General features: G+C 37.9%; 2 protein-coding genes across 4 annotated transcripts in view; one reads left to right on the forward strand and one right to left on the reverse strand.

Moving 5' to 3' along the window:
* Positions 1 to 2,829, reverse strand: part of Gstcd (glutathione S-transferase C-terminal domain containing) — a 139,152-nt gene extending 136,323 nt beyond the window's left edge. The window contains exon 1 of one of the 2 annotated variants that reach the window (XM_045143647.1): positions 2,704 to 2,829. The gene's annotated coding sequence lies outside the window, so the exon portion shown is untranslated. The other variant, XM_004662995.2, reaches the window with a different exon arrangement.
* On the forward strand, positions 2,754 to 25,156 carry Ints12 (integrator complex subunit 12). 2 transcript variants are annotated; one of them, XM_045143648.1, is made up of 7 exons: positions 2,754 to 2,900; positions 7,988 to 8,152; positions 10,368 to 10,520; positions 13,298 to 13,485; positions 15,707 to 15,866; positions 19,835 to 19,981; positions 24,485 to 25,156. In XM_045143648.1, the coding sequence occupies exons 2-7, from the start codon at positions 7,997 to 7,999 to the stop codon at positions 25,067 to 25,069; spliced, it is 1,389 nt and encodes a 462-aa protein (XP_044999583.1). In that variant the 5' UTR covers positions 2,754 to 2,900; positions 7,988 to 7,996; the 3' UTR covers positions 25,070 to 25,156. The 2 variants fall into 2 exon arrangements, with proteins under 2 accessions (XP_044999583.1, XP_044999584.1); XM_045143649.1 differs by lacking the exon at positions 2,754 to 2,900 and adding an exon at positions 2,956 to 3,360.
* The last annotated feature ends 2,575 nt before the right edge of the window (positions 25,157 to 27,731 follow it).

A 27,731-nucleotide genomic window follows, 5' to 3' on the forward strand; every position in this document is an offset into this window, starting at 1 on the left:
GAAATTCATTTCCTTCTACCTCTACCATGACAATTACTTAGTTCACTTTATGTCCTGAGTTTTAAGAACAATAATACAGAGTCAACTTCTGTTTCCAGGGCTTCTGGGGTACAGCCCATTGCCCCACATTACATTCTTGCCAAGTACTTAAGTGTCATTTGCTCTTTCTGGTTTGGGCAGGTTCCATGATGCAGTTACAGACAGGGACAAAGTGGCAGACAAAAGAAAACCATGAGCAGAGTCAATTGAGTGTGCACCCCTTCCCTAAGTATATCACTGTGCTTGGGAATCTTGCAGAAGAGAAAAAAATGAAAATACTGACGAATATCTGAATGGAGAACTGAGAATATATAAAGCAAGAAAAAGTTAATAGTAAAGCTTTATGTTTGTTACTTAGGAATTGCCTAAACTATGCTTAAATGGCTGATTTAATCACATGTTTGATATGTATTTAAGACTTTATTGCATCCTTATTTTAACTAACATATATTGGGTTTGATAAAACACTTTACATACAAAAAGGGAAATCAATTAAAACCCTTTTTACTAATTCACTCCGTGCAGTTTTGTGTGAATATATACGTGTGTGTGGAGAGAAAGAGGAAGGAGAGAAGGGGAAGAAACAACAAATAAAAGCCCCATTGAAAATAAACATTTCTCACAAGGCAAAAACAAACAAACAAACAAAAAACAGCTTAGTTTTGTGCTCAAAATTCAAGTCAAGATTTTTGGCAACTCAATATTACATGATAAAATATATTCTACATAATAGAGTCTAAAGAATGTTATGCAGCAAAATATTAGTGATTATTTTTTCATTAAAACAAAGCATTAACTAAATTTATAGGGATTTTTGCAAATATTCAAAGATATTTATTTTTCTAGTATAAATAGCACGGCTTTACACTTGGAAGGTAGAAGCAGAAAGATCAGGAGTTGAAGGTCATCTTCCATTAACTACCCTGTAAGTGTGAGGCCGACCTAAGTCTCATAAGACCCTATCTCAAAAAATGAACCAAAAAAGTGCCATCTTATAAACTTACAATTTTATAAGTGCAATTTGGTTGCACAATTTCATCAAAGCAAAAAGCATCAGAAATCATGTCATTTTGGCCAGGTGTGATAGTGCACGTTTTAATCCCAGCACTTGGGAGGCTGAGGCAGGATGACTGATGTGAGTTTGAGGCCAGCATGATGCTACAGAGTGAGTTCCAGGTCAGCCTGGGCAAGAGTCAGACCTTGAAAAAAGAAAGGAAGGAAGGAAAGAAGGGAGGGGAGGGGAGGGGAGGAAAGGAGGAGAAATTATGGCATTTTTAAGCAAGGATATTGTTCTCATTAATTCTTAATAAAAATCTCCATTTCACTGGTGATTTATTTGACAATTCTTAACCCTGGGTCAAATTCTCTAGGGATTCCCTCCTGATTCCTTTTACTAGATACACCTCACATCTCTTAGTGACCCACACCTCAAATCCTTGTTTCTTAGGGGTCAGGAGGCTAAGTTTAAAGCCAGTTTGAGCTATATAATGAGTTCAAGGTCAGTCTGGGCTAGAAACCCTGTCGCATAATCAACAGGGCTAGGATAGGATGTGCAAAGTGATAGATTGCTGGCCTAGTATTTTTAATCCCAGTGGAAACAACAAAACTTGAAATAGCATGAAGAAATACTTATCCTAACAACATGGGATAAATCTCATTTTTTTTAATTGTTATTTTTCTTTCCTTTTGTGTATGCTCCCTAAAAGGTAGTTTAAAAGTCCATATAGCTTTAAGTTCTGATGAAATCACGACAGCAATTCATTCAGTTGTTGTAACAGGATTTATTTTCGTATTTAAATGACAATACTCACATGTTCAAAACTGTCAGATTACTAGTTCTTGCTAACTTTTTGCATTTCTCTTGTAAGCATCCCCTTTCCATAGATAAGCATGGAGAAAAAACAGAAGTGCTCTATTTTCTTTACCAGTAATTTAGCACAAAACATTTTATAATTTAGAGGTGAGGGTGAAGGTCATCTAATTTCTAAGCCAGGTAAAGTTGAGATGGGAAGTAGGTGTAAACACTTTTGAAGTCAAAGAAATTTTCATGCTAAACTCACAATTTCTACAGAAGTTAATAACCCTAGAGAAACGCTGCTTTGGTGGGGGGGGGGGAACTAAGTAAATGACCCGCAATGCAGCGAGTCCTTTAAATTATCTATCTACATAGTGTCCAATCAGGAAGGACCACAAAGAAAAGGAGACGTGAAGCTTTTTAAAATGATTAAAAGTTAAAGCACGTTCCCTGGAGGTGCTCTAAATACACTAAACAGCAAAGTCCCTAGCAAACCCGCGCATAAAGCTGCTGGGCTCCTGCAACCCCAGGGGAACAGCACAAGTTTGGAGCGCGGAAAACGGAGAAAGGAGTCAACCTGTGAAGGGGCGCGAAGCCCTCACCTGCAGAAGCTGAGGCCACAAAGTGAGGGCCGAACTCGGGGCGGGAAGGACCAGAGAAGCGACTTCAAGCCCCACGCTCAGGCCCGCGGCGCCCCGCGTACAGGGCGGTCCTGGGGGTGGCGGCCCGAGCGCCCTCCTTTACTGGTCGCAGGGCCCTGGACAGGCGGGGCGGGCACGGGAGCGGCTCGGGGTCGTGGCCTGCGCCTTCCGCCCCGCCCGAGCTCCGCTTCCCCGACACTTGTTGGGCGCCGCCGGCCGAACGCTCACCTCCGATAGACCAGTGGGCAGTCAGTCATTCATAATCCGGCGGACCGGAAGGGCGTGGTGACGTCACGTCCGGTGGTCTCCCTCTCAAACGTTCCCGACGGACCCATGGCGGGAACCTTTGTTTCGCGTCTTGAGAATCTGGCTCTCGCGGGGACCGGTTCGGAAGGGGCCAGCGGACGGAGCGGCGGGGCGGAGCGGTGAGTGGTGACGAGTGACCCCGGCGCCCATGGAGCCTCGCGACCCCGCCGGGGCTGCACGGGGGCTTGGTTTCCTCGCTCCATGAGGGCGGACCTCATAATTTGCGGGCGGTTGCGTAGCCCAGGCTGACCGCTCCCGGCCCAGGGAGGGTGGGCTGTGCCTCCCCCCAGCATGTCGGTGGACTAAGGACACCGCTCCGGGGACTGGGTCCCGGGAACGGAGCCCACGGCCTGCGACACAGGGTCCCGGCGACCTCCCTGTACAGACCCTGTGGCACCGCTCATCTTCTAGCGTCCTTCCCAGGACTTTGCCCTAATCGATCCTGTCGATGTGTTTTGTTTTAATCAAAGGACTCACACTTTTTAATATAAGTGTCTCCTGTCACTGTTCTGTCTCCTGATTTGTTTTGGAAGCTGGGTTTTTGTCGCCTGACCTGCGTTTGCAGACGTGTCCCCTAAGGTATTTGTCATCCAGGGCCTAGAACTTTGGAAGGATGAAAAAGGCAGCAACTTTAGAAGGGTGTTCATTGGAAACGAATGCAAAAGGTTGCAAAGACACAAACGGGGAGGTTTTTCAGACCTGTTAAGAGATGGTGACCCTAGTGTTGCATTCTGCATGACTAGTATTCTTTAATATCTTGTACACTTGAGATTGGCGACTAGGGTGGAAAATGAAATCCAAAGGAAAGCATATACTTAATATTATTTATTTTTACCTTTGTGAGAAAGAGAATAGGGGCGCCAGGGCCTCCAGCCATTGCAAACGAACTCTAGACACATGCTCCACCTTGTACATCTAAGCTTAGGTGGGTCCTGGGGAATCAAACCTGGATCCTTTGACTTTGCAGGCGAGTGCTTTACCCACTAAACCATCTCTCCAGCCCTGAAAGCATATATTTATACAGGAATGCCCATCAGACTGGGGAGATCTCAGAAGCCCTGAAAAGAGACATTTTAGCAAAAATCTAGTTCAGGCATTCAATATATATTTATAAGGACCTTTTAAACTGCAAGCATTAAGGAAATAACAGTGTACCAAAAAAGTTCTGTTCTCATAGAGATTATACTCTAGTGGGATTAATGAAGACGTCTGAAAGATTAGGGAGAGAATATTGCAAATAAGAACATTGTTTAAGTTCCTGGCCATGGAATGGGTGAATTTTTTTTGTTTTGATTTTTGATATTTTTATTGAGAAGAGTGAAGGTTAAATGTTTTTTATCCCTTTTAGTGAAGAGACCTAGGTACTAATTATAATTGTGTAGAAAGAAAGAAAGAACACTGCTTTTTTTTTCCTCCCCCCACCCCCCAGGGCAGTGTCTCACTCTAGCCCAGGATGACCTAGAATTCACTCTCTAGTTCCAGGCTGGCCTCGAACTCAACAGGGATCCTCCTTCCTCTGCCAGTGCTGGGATGAAAGGTGTGTGCCACCATGCCCAGCAAAAACATTGCATTTTGATCTAATCACTTAATCTATTAATTCTGTAGTCATTATTTTATTACTTTGCAGACTAGCAAAGAAGTAGGCAAAAACGTGCATTTGAGGTTAAAATAGTTGGAAGAAATAAAAAGTGTCTGCCTAGATATCAGAGTTGAAAACATAAAATGGATTACAAAAGAACAAGGTGGTAGCAGAACTAAAGTCGCTCAGGACAGATGTGAGCAAAGCAATGAGATGCACTAAGGAAAGAATAGCGATAGAAGAAAATGGAAAAGGTTGCATGCAACAAAACTCAAAGGAGGAGAAAGTTTTTTGAAAGTCAAAATACCTACCCTGCACTTACTTTGTCAGCATTACTTAATGCATATTGCTTTCCAGGAATTCTGGTAGACCTAGAGATATAGCAATATAAAAAAAAACCAATTCAGTGCCTATCAGGAAATTTTACATTTCTGTGAGAAAGAAAGACATATGAATAATCATTGTGGGAAATATTGCCAATAACACAGAATGCTTTAGGACCATGTGATGGTAAAATTTTTTGTGGAGGAGATGTGCAGAGAAAACAGATTTGCAGGAAGACTAAGAAGGGGGAAGGCACATTTTATATTAAAACAGTGCTGTGGGCTGGAAAGATGACTTAGCAGTTAAGGAACTTGCCTGTGAAGCCTAAGGACCTAGGTTCAATTCCCCAGTAACCACATAAGCTACATGCACAAGGTAGCGCATGTATCTAGAGTTCTTTTGCAGTGGCTAGAGGCCCTGGCACACCCATTTTCTCTCCCTCTTTATCTCTTTGTGCCACTTCCCCTCCCTCCCTCCCACCTCTCTCTCTCTCTCTCTCTCTCTCTCTCTCTCACTCACTCACTCACTCACTCAAATAAACATTAAAATGCTGCTGTAAGAAAGGGTATGATATGTTGGAAGACTTGAAATAAGGAGTGTAGCCTGAGATAAAATATAACATTTAGGACTGGAGAGATGGCTTAGCAGTTAAGTGCTTGCCTGTGAAGCCTAAGGACCCCGGTTCGAAGCTCGGTTCCCCAGGTCCCATGTTAGCCAGATGCACAAGGGGGCGCACGCGTCTGGAGTTCGTTTGCAGAGGCCGGAAGCCCTGGCGCGCCCATTCTCTCTCTCTTCCTCTATCTGTCTTTCTGTGTCTGTCGCTCTCAAATAAATAAATAAATAAATATATAAAACATTTAAAACTGGTTGGGAGAAAATAAGAATCCCAGTAGCTCCATTATGTGCATGTTCATAGGGTCCTTTAGGAAGATAGCTAAGTTAAACTTAAAATGGAATCTTGGAAGAAAGGCATCACTAGAAGACAGGCAAGGTGAAAAACTGTTCATCAAATTGTCCAGGGCAGTAGTTCTCAACCCATAGAATGAATGGGAATTTCCTGAATGGTTTAAGAAAGAGTTAAAGTTTTTCTTTCTGTAGGTTTAGAAGTGGAAGAGTTTGCATTTCTATCATGTTTCCAGAAAATGTTTGGACATCCAAAGTAAACATACTTGGGGGGGGGGGTTAAATGCAATAAGAAGATCCCCAAGCCTAACTCTGAGAATCCTGTTTTTGTTCTTTCAAGGTAGGGTCTCTCACTAGCCCACAACTCACTTCAAGGTCTCCATTTTAATAGTATTGTCAGTTTCTGTAACCTAGGGTACTTTGTCTATATACATTTCACTTGAAGTTTCAGAAATATGTAGCAATACTTTGCTTACATTTTTTTAGCATAGGAATTTAAAATCATGCTTTTATTGATGCATTATAAAGATTGGTCTAGGTTCTGGTTTTTGATCATGAACCAATAAAAGGATTGATTGCTCTGCAGAAATGAACAAATGTATATAAAATTAGATCAATAGTGGAAATTGTATTGATGAATCATTTTTTGCTAGTTATTAATATATGATGTGCAACTTCATGAGTAAATTTTAAACCTTCAGAAATCTATTATTTTCTATAAATATGTGTTACATAATTTAAAGCAGTGATAGAGCCAACTTCTGCATTTTGTTAAACTCTTACTACTAAACCTGTTGGAGATATGGTTAATTTTTCATTCTAGAGTTGGTCTTTGGACTCCTTTGCATAGGTGATTCAGAGTATCTTTTACTAGAGTACAGAACTGATAGTAGGATTTTGAATAAATAGATAGGGGATACCTTCTTGAGAATGGAAAAATATCCTAGAGGAATGAGTGTGTGTGTGTGTGTGTGTGTGTGTGTGTGTGTGTGTGTGTCTCCTGTCAAACTTGGTGAGGTATGAGGCAGAGAGTAGAGATAGAAGGAATACATTTTCAGCCCGTACTTTCATATGCCAAAATTCAACCTACAGCAAGTTTTAATGGCATTATAAGCCCCTAAGAATGAGAGATTACTGTGGAATTGCAGCTAGATCCTTAAATATAGCCATGTAAGTGTATTGTGTTATTATGACATCAACCTCAGAAATAAAAGGATTTCAAGCTGCAGTATATTGATCAAAAGATTGAACACAGAAAATACATTTTTATTTTAATAATTCCTTGCCTGGAGAAGAATGTGAAAATGTGACAATCAGGACTAGAACCACCTGATAACAGTGTTAACTGAAATCATAGCTTTTTAATGCTTAAAAATAAACTTGCATAAACTTTGATATATAGTGTTAGTTGTCTATTTTTTGAACTCCTTAGTACAGAGACCATAATAAGCCCACTAGAATCTGTGGAGTAGATATGGATTTATCGGTCAGAGACATTTTTAGAATAGGTTAATACATGAGCTTTAAATGTGATGTAATAAAGCTATTACTGAGTTTTCTGGGATTTTAAAAATTGGAGCAGAGGACTAAGGAGACTTTGAAAAAAGAATCATAAAAGCTTCAGTGGTGACAATGCACCCCTTAGCCATTCTCCTGTGACCTTGCCCCTCCCCACCCACATGCATGCAAAAGAAACATATGTTGGAAATAAGGTTTGTTATGTAGTAAACTTGACCTAAACATAGATAGTCAAGTTCCTCTGTGATAAAAACTGTGTATTGCTAGAAACAACTAAAGAAAGGGACTGTAGTTGGGAGGATTCTGTATGTATTTAAAGCTTTACCATTGAGTGTGGTGGTAGACACCAGCAAATCCAGCACTGACGAGACAAAATGATCATTACTTGGAGAATAGCCTAAGCTACATAGGAAGACCATGTCTCAAAAAAAAAAAAAAAATCACGATGATGTGGATAGGGTAACACTGGTCTCAAGGAGAGGAGGGCTAGATAAGTCATTATCATTTTAGACTGTGTGTGTGTGTGTGTATGTGTGTGTGTGTGTGTGTGTGTGTGTGTGTGATGAGAATGGACATGCCACGACCTTCAGCCTGCTGCAAATGAATTCCAGACTTGTGCAACCCCTTGTGTGCATGTGTAACATTGCATGCTGCGTCACTGTGTGTCTGGCTATGTGAGACCTGGAGATTTGAATATAAGTTCTTAGGCTTCACAGGCAAGCACCTTGATCACTAAGCCATCTCTCCAGTCCATAGATATTTTAAATTTGTGTCATTGCACAAAGTAGATCCATTACAGAGAATGAAATAGAGAAAACTTTGGTATATATAATTATACATTATCTGTAAATTAATTCTTCCCTCTTATCTTTTTTCCTTTAGGTGTTTGCAATGGCTGCCGCTGTGAACTTAGAACTTGATCCCATTTTTTTGAAGGCACTAGGCTTCTTACATTCAAAGAGTAAAGATTCTGCAGAAAAGCTAAAAGCACTGCTTGATGAGTCTTTGGCTCGGGGCATTGATTCAAGTTATCGTCCAACTCAGAAGGTATCTACATGAATAAAAAGCTTAGAAAGAGTTTTACATTATGTGTAGTATTAGAGTATTAAAATTTGACCACACAAGTCTCTGTAAAAATAATCGTTCCCTGTAATACAACAAAAGAGTATATTTTTTATTTTTATTTATGTATTTATTTATTTATTTTTTTGCTTTACTCAAGCTTTCTTAGAACCACCCATAAAAGTTTGTTTGGTCTGAAAGGTGTACTGTTCTAGTTGAAGTTTGCGATTAAAAAAAACAAAGTTTTATTCTATCTTGTGGGAACATTGAGATTGTCATTTTATTTTATTGTTTGGTTTTTCTAGATATTGTTTAACTCTTGTTCACGCTGACCTAGAATTCACTATGTAGTCTCAGGGTGGCCTCAAGCTCATGGAAGTCTCCTACCTCCGCCTCCCAAGGGCTAGGATTAAGGGAATGTGCCACCATGTCTGGCTGAAGTTTGCAATTTAATTTCCAATTCTTTTTTTCTTTACTGACAATATTTTTATTTATTTGAAAGCAGAAATAGAAGATTTACAGACAGGATAGGCATACCAGGGCCTCCAGCCACTGCAAACAAACTCCAGATGCACGCACCACTGTGCATATGGCTTGACATAGGTACTGGGGAATCAAGCCCATGACATTAGGCTTTGCAGACAAGCACCTTAACCACTGAGCAGTCTCTTACATGTATAAAATATATCTTGGCCATAATTTTTTACTGTTACCTTCTCTTGTTCTCCTTTTCCTATCACACTTACATTGAACCTTGTCTTCTCTTGAACTAATCCCTCTTTTGTTTTGGGGGTGTGGGTTTTTTTCACCCTCCTCTATTATCCATAATGGGATGCTGATGGAGCCTGATATTGTGCCAATCTCATATAGGTAATGACAGCTACTGTGAGGTCATATATGCATTGGTCACTTCATATCTAGAAGACAACATTCCCAAACACTCCCCATCCTCTGGCTCCTGCATTCTTTCTGACTTCCTGAGCCTTGAAGGACATGAGAGATGTCTCATTGAGTGCAGAGCCCACAATAGTTACTTATTCTCAGCACTGATGAGTTTTGAGTCTCAAATTTCCAGTTCTTTTATTTTTTTAACCTGCTGAATAGACTACAACTTCTAATTATTCTCTAATATTTTAAGGACAAAAAGTAAGAAACAAGATTAATCTTTCAAGAAGCTAAATTAATTATGGATAGGATGATTTAAAGGAAGAGGGATATAGATGAAGTCAGAACCATGTAATGCCACTTTTAATAATAACAAAGCACTGAGTGACAGCTTTAGTGATGATAAAGTGTGTTTTGGAGCCAGAAAAACCTTTTTGAAATTCCAGTATACCTCTTGATATTGGATAACATATCTTGAACATTAACTATGAGTTAATAAATTTAAATCATGATGATGATCCATTGAGATTAATATTGTTATTTTTCTCATTTTAAAATAAGGCAACTGACATGCATAGTAACTTCATTTTGCCCAGCTTGTGTGAGTTTGTTGGCAAAATAAAGTGAATAAGAACTATTTTGCAAGGTTTTTAGAAATTAAAGTCTTTAAACCACCTGGAGTAACATATCTGATATATAATGGACTATCCATGAATGGCATTGCTTATCACGGTTCTAATACCTACTAAGACATTCTTTCAAACTCTTCTAATGTTCTAGTCCTGAGACTCCAAGTCTCTCAGGCCTGGAGCTGAAATACTAAACTGAGAAGATGATGGAACTATATGACTAGCTCATTCCAATCAGAATCTGAAGCTCAAGGCACACCTACAATCTAGGCTCAGTACCCAACGTTTTCTAGCATATATACCTGCAGGAGCATAACTACCAAGAGCCACGAAGAAAAGTTGAAGGATGATGGACATGTTCACTCTTCATTGCAGTGGTGGTATTGTAGTGATGCATACACATCCAGAACCTAGTAAATGTCTGTGGTTTGTATCAGTTATTTCTCAGTAAAGCCAGATTAGGGAAGGATGTTACATTGGTCATAACATAACATTTTAGTTTTCAACAAAATTGTTAGCCTTATTTTATTTATTTACTTATTATTTAGGCTACTGGAGATTGAACCTAGAGTCTTGTACATGCTAGGTAATTACTTTATCACTGATCTATTCTGCTCTTTTCAGTGTTTTTGCATGATCTTACTCTGAATAATTAAGATTTCTTATCTTTCTATTTTACTCTTTAGGATGTGGAACAACCCAAAATTTCAAGTGTAAAATCTATTTCTATTAAACAAGAACCCAAAACATCAGCTGGCCTTCCTTCTGGCAATAATAATGGCAAAGTCCTCACAACTGAAAAGATAAAGAAGGAAGCTGAGAAGAGACCTGCTGATAAAGTAAGATTCTGTTTTAGCTAAGTTTATGTGAAAATAAATCAGTTATTCCATAGGTAAAAAGAAATGTTTTATCTCTACTTTCATATAGTAGTAGTCATAATGATCAGTCAGTAAATATATGTTGAATTTCTAAAAACTGTGAAAAATTTGAAACTAATTCTTTAGCCTTTGAGATTACTGGCCACAAATTTAAGCCTTGGGATATAGTAATATAAAATTCCATAACCCTTTGTGGAGTGGTTGGTGAGGAGTCTAAAATAGAGAGGAAAGAAAAAAAATCAAGGTGACTAAGCATGAACGCTGTTACCTGATGGCAAGCATCTTAAGAGGGCCACTGATAATTCCTGGAGTGTATATTTTGGATAATTTTTGTAAATATTAATTAAAATTTTAGCAAGTAGTAAAAAAGTGCACTAAAAATATGTTTCAAACAGTTCTTGCCCTTAAGGTAAGGTTATTACTCATTATGTATGCTTTTACTACATAGTGGCTATTCATCAACTCTGTATTTCATTTTTGTCCTTTTAAATTTACACAAATGGTATCATACTGTATATATATATGTGCTTTAGTGACTTTGTTCTCACAACAGTATGCTTTTGAAATAATTTATGTTGATGCATATAGTCTGTAGACCTAGGTATTTTTTTAGTTACCTTATAATATTCAGTTTATAAATAAACCAATTTACCAGTTACTCTACTAGTATGTACTAGTTAGTACATTGAAGCATCATTTAGCTATTTTTATGTATTTCTGTAAGCATGTTTATAATTTTTGTAAATACACATGAGAAACATTTATGTATTCAACATTACTAGATATAAAACCAAATTGCTGTGCTGGTTTATACTCTTGCCAGAAACCTGTAAATTTCCAACTTCTTTATATCTTACTACGCTGTTAATTCAATAGGCTTATTGATGATGATGATGGCAGTGTGTGTGTGTGTGTGTGTATGTGTGTGTGTGTGTGTGTCTTTTTAATTTATTGATAAGTATTTTGGTCATATTTACTGTACATTACCTCTTCTGATTCCCGTTTACCCCCTGCTGCTGAGCCCCTTTTCCCTTTCTGTATTCCCCATTATTCCCATTTCTACGTTGGTGTGTGTGTGTGTGTCCTACTTAGTTAGGATTGCTTTTGTGAACATGGCTGGGTGCAGGGTATGAGGAAGTATTTACTGAAGCATGGGCAGCTTACCAGTGGCTACAACACTGAAGAAAATGTCTTCCCTTGCCCCAGCAGCCACTAACTGCCAATAATTCCTTGAGGAGGAGTAGGGTGTCTCATGAGCTCCTCCACCATCCCTTGCAGAATGTTGATGGGCCAGTCTTGTGCAGGTAACCACGACCACCATGAGCTCATGAATGCAACAGCCATGCTATGTCCAGAGACAGTATTCCATCCTCCAGCTCTTACATTCTTTCTGCCCTCTCTTCTGCAATGTTCCCAGAACCTTGGAGAGGGTGATACAGGATCCCACTTAGTGTTGAGCTTTTAACAGTCCCTTATTGTCACCACTTTTCCCAGTAGTTGGTGCCAACTGCAAAAAGAAACTTCTCTGACCAAAGTTAGGACAGTATTAGTCTATGGATATAAACATAAATATTTAGAAGACAATTTAATGGACTTAGCATTTTCATTTAGCTAAGAACAGTAATGGCTTTCCTCCTAGTGCTATTGACCTTCCCAGACACAAACTTTTGTACTGGTTTTCAATACTAAACATGAATTTTGTCCCTTGGAGTGAGCTCCAGATCCAATCATAAAACAGTTGGTTACCACCATAACTATAATGTCATTGTCTTAGAAGAGTTAGGATTAGCTTTTTGAAGCAAATATGGCAATATGTTAAATACACATAGAAAGGTAGCTCATTATCTACTTTTTCACTGTAGTTAAACAGTAGTAGCTGTAGAATTGAAAAAAAAAAAATAGCCATGTTAGAATGCAGTTTCTTAAGTATAAACATGTATTGTGTTGAGAGGAGGGAGGCAAGGTAAGTAAATCCATTACATTTAATTTTTTTTTTAATTTTTTTATTTATTTATTTGAGAGCAACAGACACAGAGAGAAAGACAGATAGAGGGAGAGAGAGAGAATGGGCGCACCAGGGCTTCCAGCCTCTGCAAACGAACTCCAGACGCGTGCGCCCCCTTGTGCATCTGGCTAACGTGGGACCTGGGGAACCGAGCCTCGAACCAGGGTCCTTAGGCTTCACAGGCAAGCGCTTAACCGCTAAGCCATCTCTCCAGCCCTACATTTAATTTTTTTTGGTTTATTTTTATTTATTTATTTGAGAGCGACAGACAGAGAAAGAGGCAGAGAGAGAGAGAGAATGGGCGTGCCAGGGCTTCCAACCACTGCAGACGAATTCCAGATGCGTGCGCCCCCTTGTGCATCTGGCTAACGTGGGTCCTGGGGAATTGAGCCTCGAACCGGGGTCCTTAGGCTTCACAGGCAAGCACTTAACTGCTATGCCATCTCTCCAGCCCACATTTAATTTTTAATAGGCAGAAAATACAAAGATAAACAGATATTTACTAAACATCTGATTTATTACTTCTATATTGCTAGTTTCTTTTAGCATACTGATTATAAATTAGTTATAATTCTTCTATAGACTATTAAGGTTCATCTCTGTCCCTGGCTATGTGAAAATCTGTGTAAGATAGATTTGATAGTTATACATGGTCTATCTTACTGCTCATTAATGCATAGTTTATTCTGCTGTGTTATTTCGATGATCATTCCTCACTGGGTCCTTTTTGCAGCTGAAATTAGAAGTCACTGAAGGAGTTGATATTCCAAAGAAACCAAGATTGGAGAAACCTGAGACACGATCCTCTCCCATTACTGTCCAAACCAGCAAGGATCTAGCTATGGCTGACCTTTCCAGTTTTGAAGAGACAAGTGCTGATGATTTTGCCATGGAGATGGGATTGGCTTGTGTTGTTTGTAGGTAAGCTGTATTCTTATATTTCTTTAAAAGGAACAAATAATCCCCTCCTACTACTTATGCTTTCTTGCCCCCCCCCAAATAGACATTTTCTAGTTTTCTGTCATATTAAAAATAGCTTTTTTTTTCCTGAATAGTTTATAGGACTTAAAAAAATAACATGAAACCAGGTGCTACGGTACACACCTTTAATCCCAGCACTTGGGAGGCAGAGGTAGGAGGATCACCATGAGTTCAATGTCAGCCTGGGATTATAGGGTAAGTTCCAGGTCAGCCTGGGCTAGAGTGATACATAGCCTCAAAAAAATAAAAATAAAATAAATGAGAGTTGGATAATATTTTTAAAAAAAAAAAAAAAAAGACCAAAAATAAGTTCTTCCTCTGGGGGGGGAAAAAAAGAGAGAGAGAGAGAATTGGGCATAGTAATTCATGCCTATAATCCCACACCAGGGAGGCCAAGGTAGGGCACTGTGAGTGGTGAAGCCAGTTTGTGCTACATAGTGAGTTCCAGATCAACCTGGAATGAAATGAGACCCTGCCTCACAAGTGAAAATAAATGAAGTGAGAGGCTGAAGAAGTGGCTCAGTGGATAAAACAATTGCCACACAAATGTGAGTACCTGAGCTCAGACCCCCCAGCCTCACATATAAATGCCATGCTAACTAACGTGGTGGTATATCTGTAATCCCAGTACTTGGGAGGTGGAGACAGGATTGGCAAGGCATGCTAACTTATGTGTGCAGCTTAGTAAGTGCACTTGAGGCTCAAGTGAGAGTCTGCCTCCATGAATAAGGTAGCAAACAATCAAGAAAAACACTATACCACCTCTGGCCACCACATACACAAACATGCACAAAAAAAACATGGAATTATGTCATTTTCTAAAAACACTACTAAATATTTTCCTAAGAATAGTAGAAATAAAGGAATACAGTTATTCTGAGTAGTAAACTGGAATGCATTATTCTGTTTAGAAGACACTTTTTTTCCAGAAGTTAACTAGATTTTGGAGTGTCCATGTCCAGAGCTAATTTTTGATTGATGATTTTCATTGCCTAACACAATAAAAGTGATTAGCATCTTTGTTGCTATTTTCTTAATACAAATGTTAGATTCGGGTAATATTGGAACCAAGTAAATATCTCTAAGCCTTTGTGAGCCTCGTGTAATATGAGTTGATGGGCTTAAGAATAGGATCCTTTATTAGAAAATTGGCATGTTATAAATCAATAAAGTATGAGTGAGGAGAGAACTAGTAACTCATCAAGAAACAGTATACTACTCTAAGCTTATGGTGATTTCCTTTTGCATGATTGGAACTGAGACTTTGGTACACATGCTGGTATGTTCTATTCAGTTATTAGATGGTTATCAAACACCTATCATAGTTGTAGGCTTAAGTGCTGTCAATAATTAGGTTCAGTCCTCATCTCTAGGTAAATTTTATGTTTTATGAGATCAGATCTCATCCTATAGTTTAGGCTGGCTGGAACTCACTATGCAGCCCCAATGCATGGTGCTCCTTCTGTCTCAGCCTCCCATATGCGGACTTGAGTGTGAGCCCCCATGCCCAGCTGAGGTTACACATTAATGATAAAGTTATAACTACAGGGCTGGAGGGATGGCTGTGGTTAAGGCATTTGCCTGCAAAGCTGAAGGGCCCAGGTTCAATTCCCCAGGACCCACATTAGCCACATGTGCAAGGGGGCACACACATCTGGAGTTCATTTGCAATAGCTGGAGGCCCTGGCGCACCCATTCTCTTACTCTTTCTTCCTCTTTCTCTGTCAAATAAATAAATAAATAAAAGTAAAAATAAATTTAAAAAGATATAACTACAGAATGCCAAACATAACACCAAACAGAAAGGAATTTAATAGAGATACTAAGAAAATATTGTGTGACTGTTGTAGGACTGATCAGTCTGTGGTCTTCTAGGGAAAAAAAATTACAATGAGAAATGACTTAGAAAGTATAACCAAACTTAATTAGGCACCTGATTTTTTTTTTTTTTTTTTTTTTTACTGAGCATGACCTTCAAAAGAACTGAAGATCTGTATAAGCCATGTGTTGATGTTATTTTTCAGATTATTAGCAATCTGATTTTTTTTTTCTGGATATCTTTCTCTTTAACATACCAGGTATTAACAGAGCAATCAGGAAATAACTGTTTATTGTATAGTCAAGAAACTATAATCATTAATGCTATATGTATATTTTTTAGGCAAATGACGGTGGCATCTGGTAATCAATTAGTAGAATGTCAGGAGTGCCATAATCTCTACCACCAAGAATGCCATAAACCCCAAGTGACAGACAAGGAAGTGAATGATCCTCGCCTGGTGTGGTATTGTGCGCGATGTACCAGACAAATGAAAAGAATGGTATGAATCATGCTGTTTCTATGTTGTAACCAATTTCGGATGCTTTTTAAGGACATTTAAAATACCAAAAAAATTTTTGAGTTTATTTTATATGTATACATATATTTGTGTTTCTGTGTGGAAAGAATTAAGTATGTGTTTTCCTATACTCACCTTTGAGCTTACTTTAGCATGTTTAAACAGGATTGAAGACCCACAAAATAGAAATGACAGTGCATTTACAACATTGTAGACTGCTGTAAAACACTAGTGGAAGTGGTGAGATACAAAGCCTGTCTGTGTTGAGTCTGCTAAGAAAATATAGAAAATGCCTGTTCCTGGCTGAATAACCTTGCAAATATGCAGAGGCTTCTCATTATCTTGAATGGGTATTTACTTCCTTCTTTTAATGCATTGTCTCCTCATGTATTGTTCATTAACTAAGTGGTCATATTCAATAATTTCCCAACTCTTACTAATTTAAAAGTAGATAAATTACTTTTATTTCATAATTTTCCTTTTAAGGAAATCAGGAAATTACCATCCATGTCAATGATTTATTTATCTTTTCCCCAGTCTGTCTTTTTAAATTAAAAAATCTTAGTAGAAGAGTTTTCGTGTTTGCTAATCTGGTGAATTTCTATACAAGTTTGGCCACATATATCTTTTTAATAGCCAAAATTCTTTTTCAGCTCAAAGTAAAATTCAAGATATCCATTTGTTTTTAATCAGATAAAACAGAAATAGGAAAAGTTTTGATTCCTGTGAGAAGTAGTAAGTTTATCAGTATATTTACCTTTTGTTTGTAACAGGAAATATCTGTGCATAATTTTATTTAATTTTTCATTTAAATTAGCCCTTCAAGACCACAAGTAGGCTTATTACAAGTGGGCAATGTAGTACATTCTGGATCATTGACAAGCTACTAAGAATTGATAATTTTCAAAAGAAATAACTTGTGAATATCCTCTTATCTTTAGTATAGCTCCAAAAATTTCAAAATTACTACTTCACTGTCATGGTCTTAATAGCTAAAGTGATCACTATTCTCCCTCAAGTTTTTTTTTTCCTCCCATTTTTTTAAGTTAGTTACATCAAAGTTAGTTAATAGTTTTAAAACCTCCTTCTGGTTAAGCTGACTGAATTTCCTACTGGTCTTTTAAAGTAAGTATCCTTAAAATTGTCTTCTCCAGTTGTGTTCCCATAATTACCTGAGCTAGGAAATGGTTTTTTGCATTTAATTCTATATATCTTTGTTTGCTAAATTTATTATTTTTATTTCATATATGTCTTACATCTGTTCATTTTAGTCCTATTCCTCTGTTCTACAGATCTGTCATAATAGCTCTATAAGAGGTCTTTCTGTTTCCCTTCAATCGTCTTTGCTTGCGATAATTACAATATTCAGAATTTTTATTGAAAATACTTATTACAACTTTATGTGCTTAAATATTTGCAATGGTTCTCAATTACATAATAATGAGGTCATGTTGCATATAATTAGGTGCAGGTTACATCAAGGCACACATGAGGTCTCTGTTTTTGCCCCATACCTACCTTTGAAGCTGTCTTTTCTAACACTTTACCATACATCTGTACACCTCAGCCATGGCATACTGTTAGTGTAGCATTTCCTGGTTGCATGAATTTATTGTGTTCCATATGCTATGCTTCTGTACCTCCTTTTTGTTTATGAGTTTGTACTTGTAACCTGCTCTGCTCATTGCTTATTTTTCAACTCAGTCTCATTCATTGGTATAGTATCAGAACAAGTGTCAATACATGCTACATTATGTTGTACTGTTATAAGATAAGTAATATGGATGAAATGTAGATTACGGTGAGAAATCAGAAGTCAATCTAGTTCAAGAGTCTACTGAATGAAAACCTGTAATTGCTATTAGAATATTACTAGACTACATCAAGAGTAGATGGGGGGGAGCCAAAAGTCATTATGTTAAGAGAGCCTAAAATAAAATAAAAAGAAAGTTTAATGAAGGAAGGGAATGTGGAAGCAATGGGAATACAATTTTAGTCATTGCTTTTACTGAGCTGCTCATACATGCATTAGTTATTGCTTCATGTTCTCACAAAAATAAACTCTTGTATGATTTAATTTGAGGGAGGTTCTACAGTGTACTTTGCTATAGGAAGACTTAGTTAAGATTGTTACAGTTGTGTATGGCAGCAACTGTCATTCTTTGGTTCTGTTATTTTCTCTCTATCCACTGAAAAATTTTGCCTCAGCACAAAGTAAGCCAGTCTTAACACTACTGCAGTGGTTCGTACTCTGAGGTAATATTGTACACCTATTTGGTAGCATTTAGAAATATGTAGAATTGTTTTTTTTTAATTGCTCGCTTACTGGTATATTGCTGTGTGTAGAGATTTTATGCATTCTGCATTGAGTGACTGTTAATTTGTTTATTTTGAGAGAGAGGGAGGATGGGCACACCAGGTCCTCTAGCCACTACAGGATGAACTCCAGACTCATGTACCACCTTGTGCATGCATCTATCTGGCTTTATGTGGGTACAAGGGAATTGAACCCAGGTCCTTAGGCTTTGCAGACAAGTGCTTTAACCACTGAGTCATTTTTTTTCTTTACAGTTAATTAATCTTTGTAGGTTGTTTTTTGCAATACTAGAAATCAAACCTTGTTTATGCTAAGTAATAGTAATTATTATTGTTACCACTCAGCACTCAACATATACAAGATCTCATGTTAGCTAAAATCTTACACAATCCTAATCCAGATTTGAAACCAGTGGTGCTGCTATCATTTTGCATATTAAAAGAATGAGACTTTTAGATATTTGCATGTTTTACCTTAAATAACATTGCTAAGGAACTAATGAACTGGATTTCAATCCTGATTCTGTTTGATGGTAAAAGCTGCACTTTCAATTACTGCTTCCTAATTCATATATAACTAGGATGATTTATAAGTAAAACACTGAAAAGAAAAATGAATAGTTTACAAAAGAATTATTAGCACGTTCAGTTGTAAAATAAATAAAGAGCCAATTATTGGTCAAAATAAAACTACTTAGAAAGAAAAATGAATGAAATTTTTTACAACAAAAATTTGGATTTATGGATTTTCTCTAAGGATTTAGTTCAGTAGTTGTACACTATGGAAAAACTTCAAAATGTTTATTATTTGTCAAAGTTGTGTTTAAACTCATTCTAAATAACTCAAAAACTTATACATGAGCCCCAAGAAGAAAACTCCTAAGTCTTTAAGAAATAAACACACTTTATGGTGAATATGATTAATTGATTGCACAAACAATTGGCCTGCCTTGTCCATAAATTCAACATCAATGGATACAACCAACAATGAATTTAAAATATTCAGGGTTGGGGAAAGGGTGTGATTGCATCAGTACTGAACTTATATGGTTTGTCCTTATTTCTATAGCAGTAAAATGTAACAACTATTTATATGACATTTACATCGTGATTGGTAACCCACAGTTGTATGTAAATACTTTGGGGTTCCCACCCCCAATGTTCTGCATAAAATCCCAGGGCCTTATACATGGTAGGCCAGTGCTATGTCACTGACCTACATTGCCAACTCTTAGATTTTCTTTGTTGTTGTTATTGTATTTTTTACTTTTACTTTCTTAAGACAAGTTTATCTTGTTAACATGTTAAATATTAGTCATAACCTTCATGATTTGTAATACTTAATATTGTCATTACTGTTTAGAAACTATTGGACTCTGTTAAATTTTTGATATGATAAAAATTTTTGCAGCATTTTATATTTTCAGTATCATTAACAATATGTATAATTTGGGGGATTTCATTATGTAGTCTCAGGGTTGCCTTGAGCTCATAGTGATCTCCTACCTTTGTACTTAAAAAAAAAATCAACTGTTTCCATCAGTGATTAGTCTGATAAAATTTTAACATATTTCTGTCATTTTAACAAAGATTTTTATATCTGATTTAATCTACTTTTACTTTTTGTTTTGTAGGCTCAAAAAACTCAAAAACCACCACAGAAACCAGCCCCTACCGTTGTTTCAGTAGTTCCAGCTATCAAGGATCCGTTAGTTAAGAAACCAGAAACTAAACTCAAACAAGAGACGACTTTCCTAGCATTCAAAAGAACAGAAGTCAAGGTATAGTACCTTCCATTTTTATCAACAATAATAGCTGTAGCTAGTTGATTAGGCAGTAGCTGTTTGGTAAAAAATGTAATAAGAATCGTTACTGAATTACTACTATATTAGAAATGCAGGCTATCTTTCTATTAGTAAGTTAGGAAAGGAGAATTTTTATTATTAATCTTTAATTTTTTTAATATATTTTATTTATTTGAGAGGTAGAAAAAGAGAAGAATGGACACACCAGGGCCTCCACCCACTGCAAATGAACTCCAGCATAGGCCTCCTTGTGTATCTGGCTTACATGGGTGTTAGGGTATTGAACCAGTGTTCTTTGGCTTTGCAGGCAAATGCCTTAACTGCTAAGCCATCTCCTCCAGCCCAATTTTCTGTTTGTCATTTTATCAGCCATAGGAACTGTCTATGATTAATTCAAGATGACATTTCTTCTCATTCTTGTGTAATAGTTACTTATTTCCAGTCAAAAGTTGGGAACAATTTGGTTTTTCAAGGTAGGGTCTCTCTGTAGCCCAGGCTGATCTAGAACTCACTGTGTAGTCTCATGCTGGCTTTGAACTCAAGGCAGTCCTACCTCTGCCTCTGAAGTGCTGGGATTAAAGGTGTGTGCCACCATGCCCAGCTTGAATTGGGAACAATTTTGTTCCTTATACTGATTGTTCTCTTAATATTTTCTTCCATCCCAATGGCCATTAAGTACTGCTTTGTCTTTTTTTTTCTTTATTATCATGGTACCTGCCTTTCATATGAAGGAACCACACAACCTAGTGAGAATATCACTTTTATCCCCAGATTGGATCTTTCAAATCATACTACATTATTAGTCTCCTGACATTGTATTATTATATAGTGAAATATTTTCCTAATTAATTGCATGTCAAAATACTTTCACCAAATTGTATATTCCATTTATAAGTATAAAAAAAAATATTAGCCCAAATTCTCAGAATCTTGAAAGTCTATAAAATCTTGTGGGCATTAGCAAGTTTAAGAATGATGATAATGGTTTTAAAAAAAAAAGTATTTGACTAAAAAAACTAGTAATTTAAATTTCAGATCTTTATTTATTTATTTATTTTTGGTTTTTTGAGGTAGGATCTCACTCTAGTTCAGGCTGACCTGGAATTCACTAGGAAGTCTCAGGCTGGCCTCGAATTCACAGCGATTCTCCTACCTCTGCCTCCCGAGTGCTGGGATTAAAGGCATGTGCCACCATGCCCAGCTTCAGATCATTTTTTTATTTTAAATTTACTGGAAAAGAGTTGATACACAAATAATGAAATTTGGAGAATTGGTATAGGATTAAGAACTACTACCTTAGTAAAAATAATAAAGAGTTACTGTCATTTTTTAGTCATTTTTGGCAGATGTTTATATTAACCTTTCGTTACTGAAGCTTTTTTCTTTTTTTAAACTTATTTTGAGGTACCGTCTTGATCTAGCCCAGGGTGACCTGGAATTTACTATGTAGTTTTAGGATAACCATAAACTCATGGCAGTATTCCTACTTCTGCATCCCAAGTGCTGGGATTAATTAAAGGCATGCACCACCAAGCTTATTTTTAGGAAATCCAGTATGAAATCATTTTATGGCAAATAAGTAAAGATCTTAGCTATAATTTTTATCACAGAAGTTTTTGTTTCATGATTAAAATAAATAAACTTTTACTAGAAAAATTAGTTTCCACTTATATATAAAAAGCAAATGAGCCAGGTGTGGTTGCATATGTCTTTAATCCCAGCACTCTGGAGGCAGAGGAAGGAGAATCGCTGTGAATTGGAGGGCAGCCCAATACTACATAGTGAATTCCAGGTCAGCCTGGGCTACAAACAAACAACAACAAAAAATAAATAAATAAATAAATGACCATCTAACTAGAATAATGGCCAAAAAAAGTCTTTGTAGTTAAAAATACTTGTGGGCTGGAGAGATGGCTTAGCAGTTAAGGCACATGCCTGAGAAGCCTTAGGACCCAGGTTCAATTCTCCAGGTCCCACATAAGCCAGATGAACATGGTGGTGTGTGCATCTGGAGTTTGTTTGCAGTGGATAGAGGCCCTGGCATGCCCATTCTTTCTCTATCTCTGTCTTTCTTCCTCTGTCTATCTCTAATAAATAATTAAAATAAATCTTAAAAAAACATTAAAAAATACTTAACTTGTTTATGGGCGGGGGAGATGGTTCATTGATAAGAGGTGCCTACTGACCCAAGTTTGATCCTCCTTAATGTTCAGCAAGATGCAAAATGGTGCATGCATCTGTAATCCCAGCATGCCTTCAGCAATGGAAGGCAGAACCAGTAGATGACAGAATCTCACAAGCAGTAGTGACAAAGCAAGGAGAGAGATGTTGACTTAAAGGGGAAGGTAGAAGGGCAGGAGAAACACCCTTAGATTGTTCTCTGACACCCGTGTGCACGTGCACATCCCCACACATATCATACATATACACACACATGGCCACACAAGTAATGAAAATGGTCCAGGGGAATAAAAAGATCTAACATTTAAAAAAATTATTTTTTACATTGTAATATGAATTCACTTGGTCTTCCAGTTTGTGGTGGTTTACTTCTGTGTCCTGATTGTATCATGAACCATTTTCTGTTGTTTGCTGCATTAAAATGCTATTTAAAGAAATGATTCATCTAACAAATTGTCCCAGGAGTTGAACCTGCTGAACACCTTACAGATGGTGGTACATTCTGTTAAGAATCAATGTCAGGCAGCCACTGATAAAATGCTAAGCTCTTAGTACTTGCCTTTTTTTTTTTTTTTTAATTTTATTTATTTTACTTGAGAGCGACAGACACAGAGAGAAAGACAGATAGAGGGAGAGAGAGAGAATGGGCGAGCCAGGGCTTCCAGCCTCTGCAAACAAACTCCAGATGCGTGTGCCCCCTTGTGCATCTGGCTAACGTGGGACCTGGGGAACCAAGCCTCGAACCGGGGTCCTTAGCTTCACAGGCAAGCGCTTAACCGCTACGCCATCTCTCCAGCCCAGTACTTGCCTTTTTTGTTATATTCTTCATAAGTGTTGATCTTTTTAGTTACTACTTCAAATGAATTTTCTTTGTTGAGGTATGTTGAAGAACATTTAGCCATATAATAAACAGTTTTATGTTTAATAGGAAAAGGGAAAAATAAACTTTTCAAAGCAGAAATTAAAGGTTTGCCACACCTGTGTTCTTTTGCTTTCTTACCTTCTTATTTGTAGGACAATGTAGGGATGTGTTTTATGTTTTCCTTATCAGGGGAGCCTCATATAATTATGATATGCTGCTATTATTTTTAATGTCATATTTTAAAACATGTGAATGAAAATCTGGACTCGTTATAAGACAGTGGTCTCATAGCACTTTTAACTTGATTACTTTTCTATTGGTTTAAATGTTTACTTGCAAACAATACTGAAGGTAAATGTATAAAAAATAGGAATGTTTTACCAACTTTCAGAGTCTGGTTTTAAAATATAACTGGATATATTTGAAGCATGATATTACTGTAATAAAGTAGGAAGTTACTTCATGACTTTGCACTTGGACACTTTGGTGAGATCTTCTTGGTATGAAGGTGGAATGTCAGTAAAAAATTCAGTTAAAAGTTACTTGAACAAAGCTCATTTTCACTTCATGTAAAAGTGAAAACTGTTATTCTTAAGTGTTTTAAGAACAGAATTTTGTGACATTGGCATACTGTGAACTTTTTATATGCCAAGTTCAGATGTTGATCAGGGAAGCTGAATCATCTAGAAAGAAATAAAATGAGACCTGCCTAAGATGCCACTGTGCAGCCTGTGAGCTGGGTGGTAATCTGTGTGGAAACAGGAATCTCTAGTGACAACCTCAGTGGATGTGCAAATTGTAAAACTAAAGTATCTAGCTTTGCACAACTGAGCATAGTGGTAGGTGTTCAAAATGTGTTAGCAGTCTATTTTTAAAAAATGAATTTCGGATTTATGTGCAGACGTTTCCTTGATCACATTCACACAGCCAATACTAATTGAATCTTTCTCTCAGTCATCTTCTGAATTTCAGTGTAAGTTGTTAGGAGCAGGTTCAACTTTGAAATTATCCTATAAGTCTTTTGGAACAGAATCTAAACAATGAAATGTTGTTTTTCTGAGCTGTTCATTGTCTTTTTGGTTAAAAATAACTTGCAGCACTAAATCTGATTTTCTGCTATGGGTTATAACTGAGTCTAAAATACAAAAAAAAAGTCATTTGATTTCTTTTGGAATTGAAACAAAAAAGTGGCATCAAAATTTTCTGCTTTGCAAGTGGGACAGCATACTCACTAATGTCAGATAAATAAGCCTTGTTCTATGTGTTGTGATTTTTTTTCTTCCAGATCAGCTTCACTTGTATCTAATTTAATTGTATTTAACTTTGTGAAGTCATTACTTCTGTATAAGAAGTCTCATAATTATATTATATAGGTATTGATTATTTGATTATACTTGGCTCTAATGTAATGGTTATCTTTTTTTTTTTTTTTTTAGACATCCACAGTTATTTCAGGAAATTCTTCTAGTAACAATGTTTCCTCTTCAGTAACTAGTGGCCTAACTGGGTGGGCAGCTTTTGCAGCCAAAACTTCCTCTGCTGGTCCATCAACAGCTAAATTGAGTTCAACAGCACAAAATAATAGTGGGAAACCTACTACCTCATCAGCTACCCAGAAGCCTGTGGGTTTGACTAGTCTGGCAACATCAACCAAAGGTGGAATCAGTTCCAAAATAGGTTCCGGTACCAGCACCTCTCCCACTGTACCACTGAAGCCACTTCCACCTCTAACCCTGGGGAAAACAGGCCTTAGTCGCTCAGTTAGTTGTGACAATGTCAGCAAAGTAGGTCTTCCAAGTCCCAGTAGTTTGGTTCCAGGAAATAGCAGCCAACTGAGTGGGAATGGAAATAGTGCTACCTCAGGGCCCAGTGGAAGTGCCACCAGCAAAACCACTTCAGAATCCAGCAGCACTCCCTCAGCATCTCTCAAAGGTCCAACTTCACAAGAGTCACAGCTTAATGCTATGAAGCGATTGCAGATGGTCAAGAAGAAAGCTGCCCAGAAGAAACTCAAGAAGTGAGTTATAGGCTATTACTCTAGAGATTAAAACATTCCTTATAGGACATAGCTTGTAACATACTATAATTTAATAAAAATCTTGATAATTTTCTGTTGCTTGCTGTCTGTACATGCTATTTAAAGAAATGATTCATCTAGCAAAATGTCCCAGGAGTTGAACCTGCTGAATACCTTACAAGTGGAGGGGATGATTCAATATAAAGTTTTTTTCTTTTCTTCCAAATTTCTTTTTCTTTTTTTTTTTTCTGAGACTAAACTTGTTTTTTGTTTTTATTAGTTTTGTACTCAGTGAATACAGTCAAATTGGTACCATTGTTAGCCTCCTCCCTATCCTCCCCTTCCCCTTGGCCCCTCCTTGTTGAGGTATATGGATCATGAATTGTGGGGTTAGCCATCATTATGGGTAGGAGGAAGTGTCTCTGTTTATCATGACCCAACGTGTGACTCTGACATTCTTTCCACCCCCTCTTCCACAAATTTCCCTGAGCCATGTTGAGCTGATTTTAGGTCTGCTTCAGAGATGAGGTCTTGGGAGCGTCTGTGTCTCTGGATATCTGGTTTGTTAGGAATTGATTGTTCTTTGTTTCCATCTCCTTCACCCTTGTGCTGGTACCAGGTTCACCACAAAAACAGCACTCTTGCTTGCTTACCCACTTATCAATTTTATTTTTCTGAATTAACAACTTTCATATCTAGACATAATGTAGTTGACCATATTCCTCTCCGAAAACTTTCTTCTGTCCCTCCCTTCACCTCTTCCTGTCCAATAAAATCCTTTCCAACTAGCCTTTTTTGTTTTCATGACGACGTCTGTTTTGTTTGCTTCCATCATCCATGTCAAAATGTTGATGAGCTCAATATTTTGTAGGTCTTGTGGAAGTAATGACAGCTGCTGTGTGATCATGAAGTGTATTAGTCAAGGTTCCTAGAAGAACAGAGCTGCTAGAAGGAATTATATTTAAAAAGGAATTTATTGGATTAGTTTACAGTAGTGCACTAGCAGTTGCAGGCCCAAGAATCAAGGAACCCAGTAGCTGCTCAGTTTGCATGGCCAGATACCTCAGCAGTCCCAATCCTGCACTGAATGCCTGGAGGCTTCCTGAGGAGCCAGTGGGTTTCAATCCATACGGGTCTTCAGTTGATGCTGGTCTTCAGTCCAGCTGGAAGGCAGCAAGCAGCTCTAGCAGCCAAGTGGGAAGTAGGAAATGGCTCTTTTCATCCAATGCTTCCTTATATAAAATCCTCCTCTGAGAGGGGCCCCCAGCTCTTGGGGAAGGACTTCTGTCTTCATTTAATCCTTCCTGGAAGCAACCTCTGAGACCCACCCAAAAGGGATTTCTGTGGATTACTAAACAGATCAAGTTGACAACACCTTAACTATCACAAGTCCACCCTTTTCAACTTGACACCAAACCATATCTCCTTATATCATACTTAATTTCTACATGAAAATAGTAACAAGCTCATAATTCTGTCTAACGTGGTATAACCTATGTACAACTGGAAATGCAAAATCTTCCCCCCAACACAAAGCAGGGTTCCTTGCACAATGCTTAGCCTCTAATATAATAGGTCTAATATAAATTCAAGTTAGCTAATGATATAATCTTAATATTGGTGTAGATATGTACAAACACCACATCAATGTAGGACAGAAACATAGTCCTCGTTTCTATAACTTGTCATAGGGCCTTAGCTGGTATTTGTAACTGCCTTCTACCCATTCTGTATTTTCCCCACCTTCAGCAAGCACCTCAGCAGGTCTTGGTTCTTTACTTGAGGGGTGACCCAAACCTTCATTCCTGAAGGATCTGGGCCATTTATCATAGTACCTCAATTGGGTTGTTGCAGTTGTCCATTGACTGTGATAACAGGGCATGCTAACGCTAAGAGATGCCCTAAAGGATCTCCTACACTCTAGACATACTCTTCCTTACCTTTGTTGTGGAGCAGCAGTCTGATTTCCCCCTGGTAGTCTGAATCAATCACCCCTGCTGTCACTGTAACTCCTTTCTTAGCCTGCTGACTGGAGGGTATCAGGAGCCCAAAGTGGCCAGTTCCATTAGCTTCCAGTTCAATGTAATGTTCTTTGTGCCTCCTGGCAAAAACACTCCCCCCTCTGGTACCAAGACCTGTAGGCCAGCAGAGCATAAAGTTTCAGGAACAGGAAGCAAAAATTTAGCTTATGGATCACTTGGGGTGATGGTAAGTGGGCCCATTCCCATTGCCACCCCTTGATTCCTGGACCTATGAATCCAGAGTATAGGAGAAACAGCACCATATATAGGATGCTGATTCAGAGCATATACAGCCTGCTAGAAGACACTCCCCCAGCCCTCCAAGTAACTGCCACCTAGTTGGCACTATCGCTGTTTTTTTTTTTAAAGCCCATTCCACCGTTCTATCAAGCCAACTGCTTCAGAGTGGTGGGCCACATGGTAAGACCAGTGAATTCCATGATCATGAGCCCACTGCTGTACTTTACTTGTCCTTGACTGTGAAGTGAGTTCCTTGACCAGAAGCAATGCTGTGTGGAATACCATGATGGTGGATAATGTATTCTATAAGCCCAGGGATAGTAGTTTTGGCAAAAGCACTACATGCAGGAAAGGCAAATTCATTCCCAGAATAAGTGTCTATTCCAGTAAGGACAAAATGCTGCT

The sequence above is a fragment of the Jaculus jaculus genome, chromosome 2 (assembly GCF_020740685.1).
Source record: "Jaculus jaculus isolate mJacJac1 chromosome 2, mJacJac1.mat.Y.cur, whole genome shotgun sequence".
Classification (NCBI taxonomy): domain Eukaryota; kingdom Metazoa; phylum Chordata; class Mammalia; order Rodentia; family Dipodidae; genus Jaculus; species Jaculus jaculus.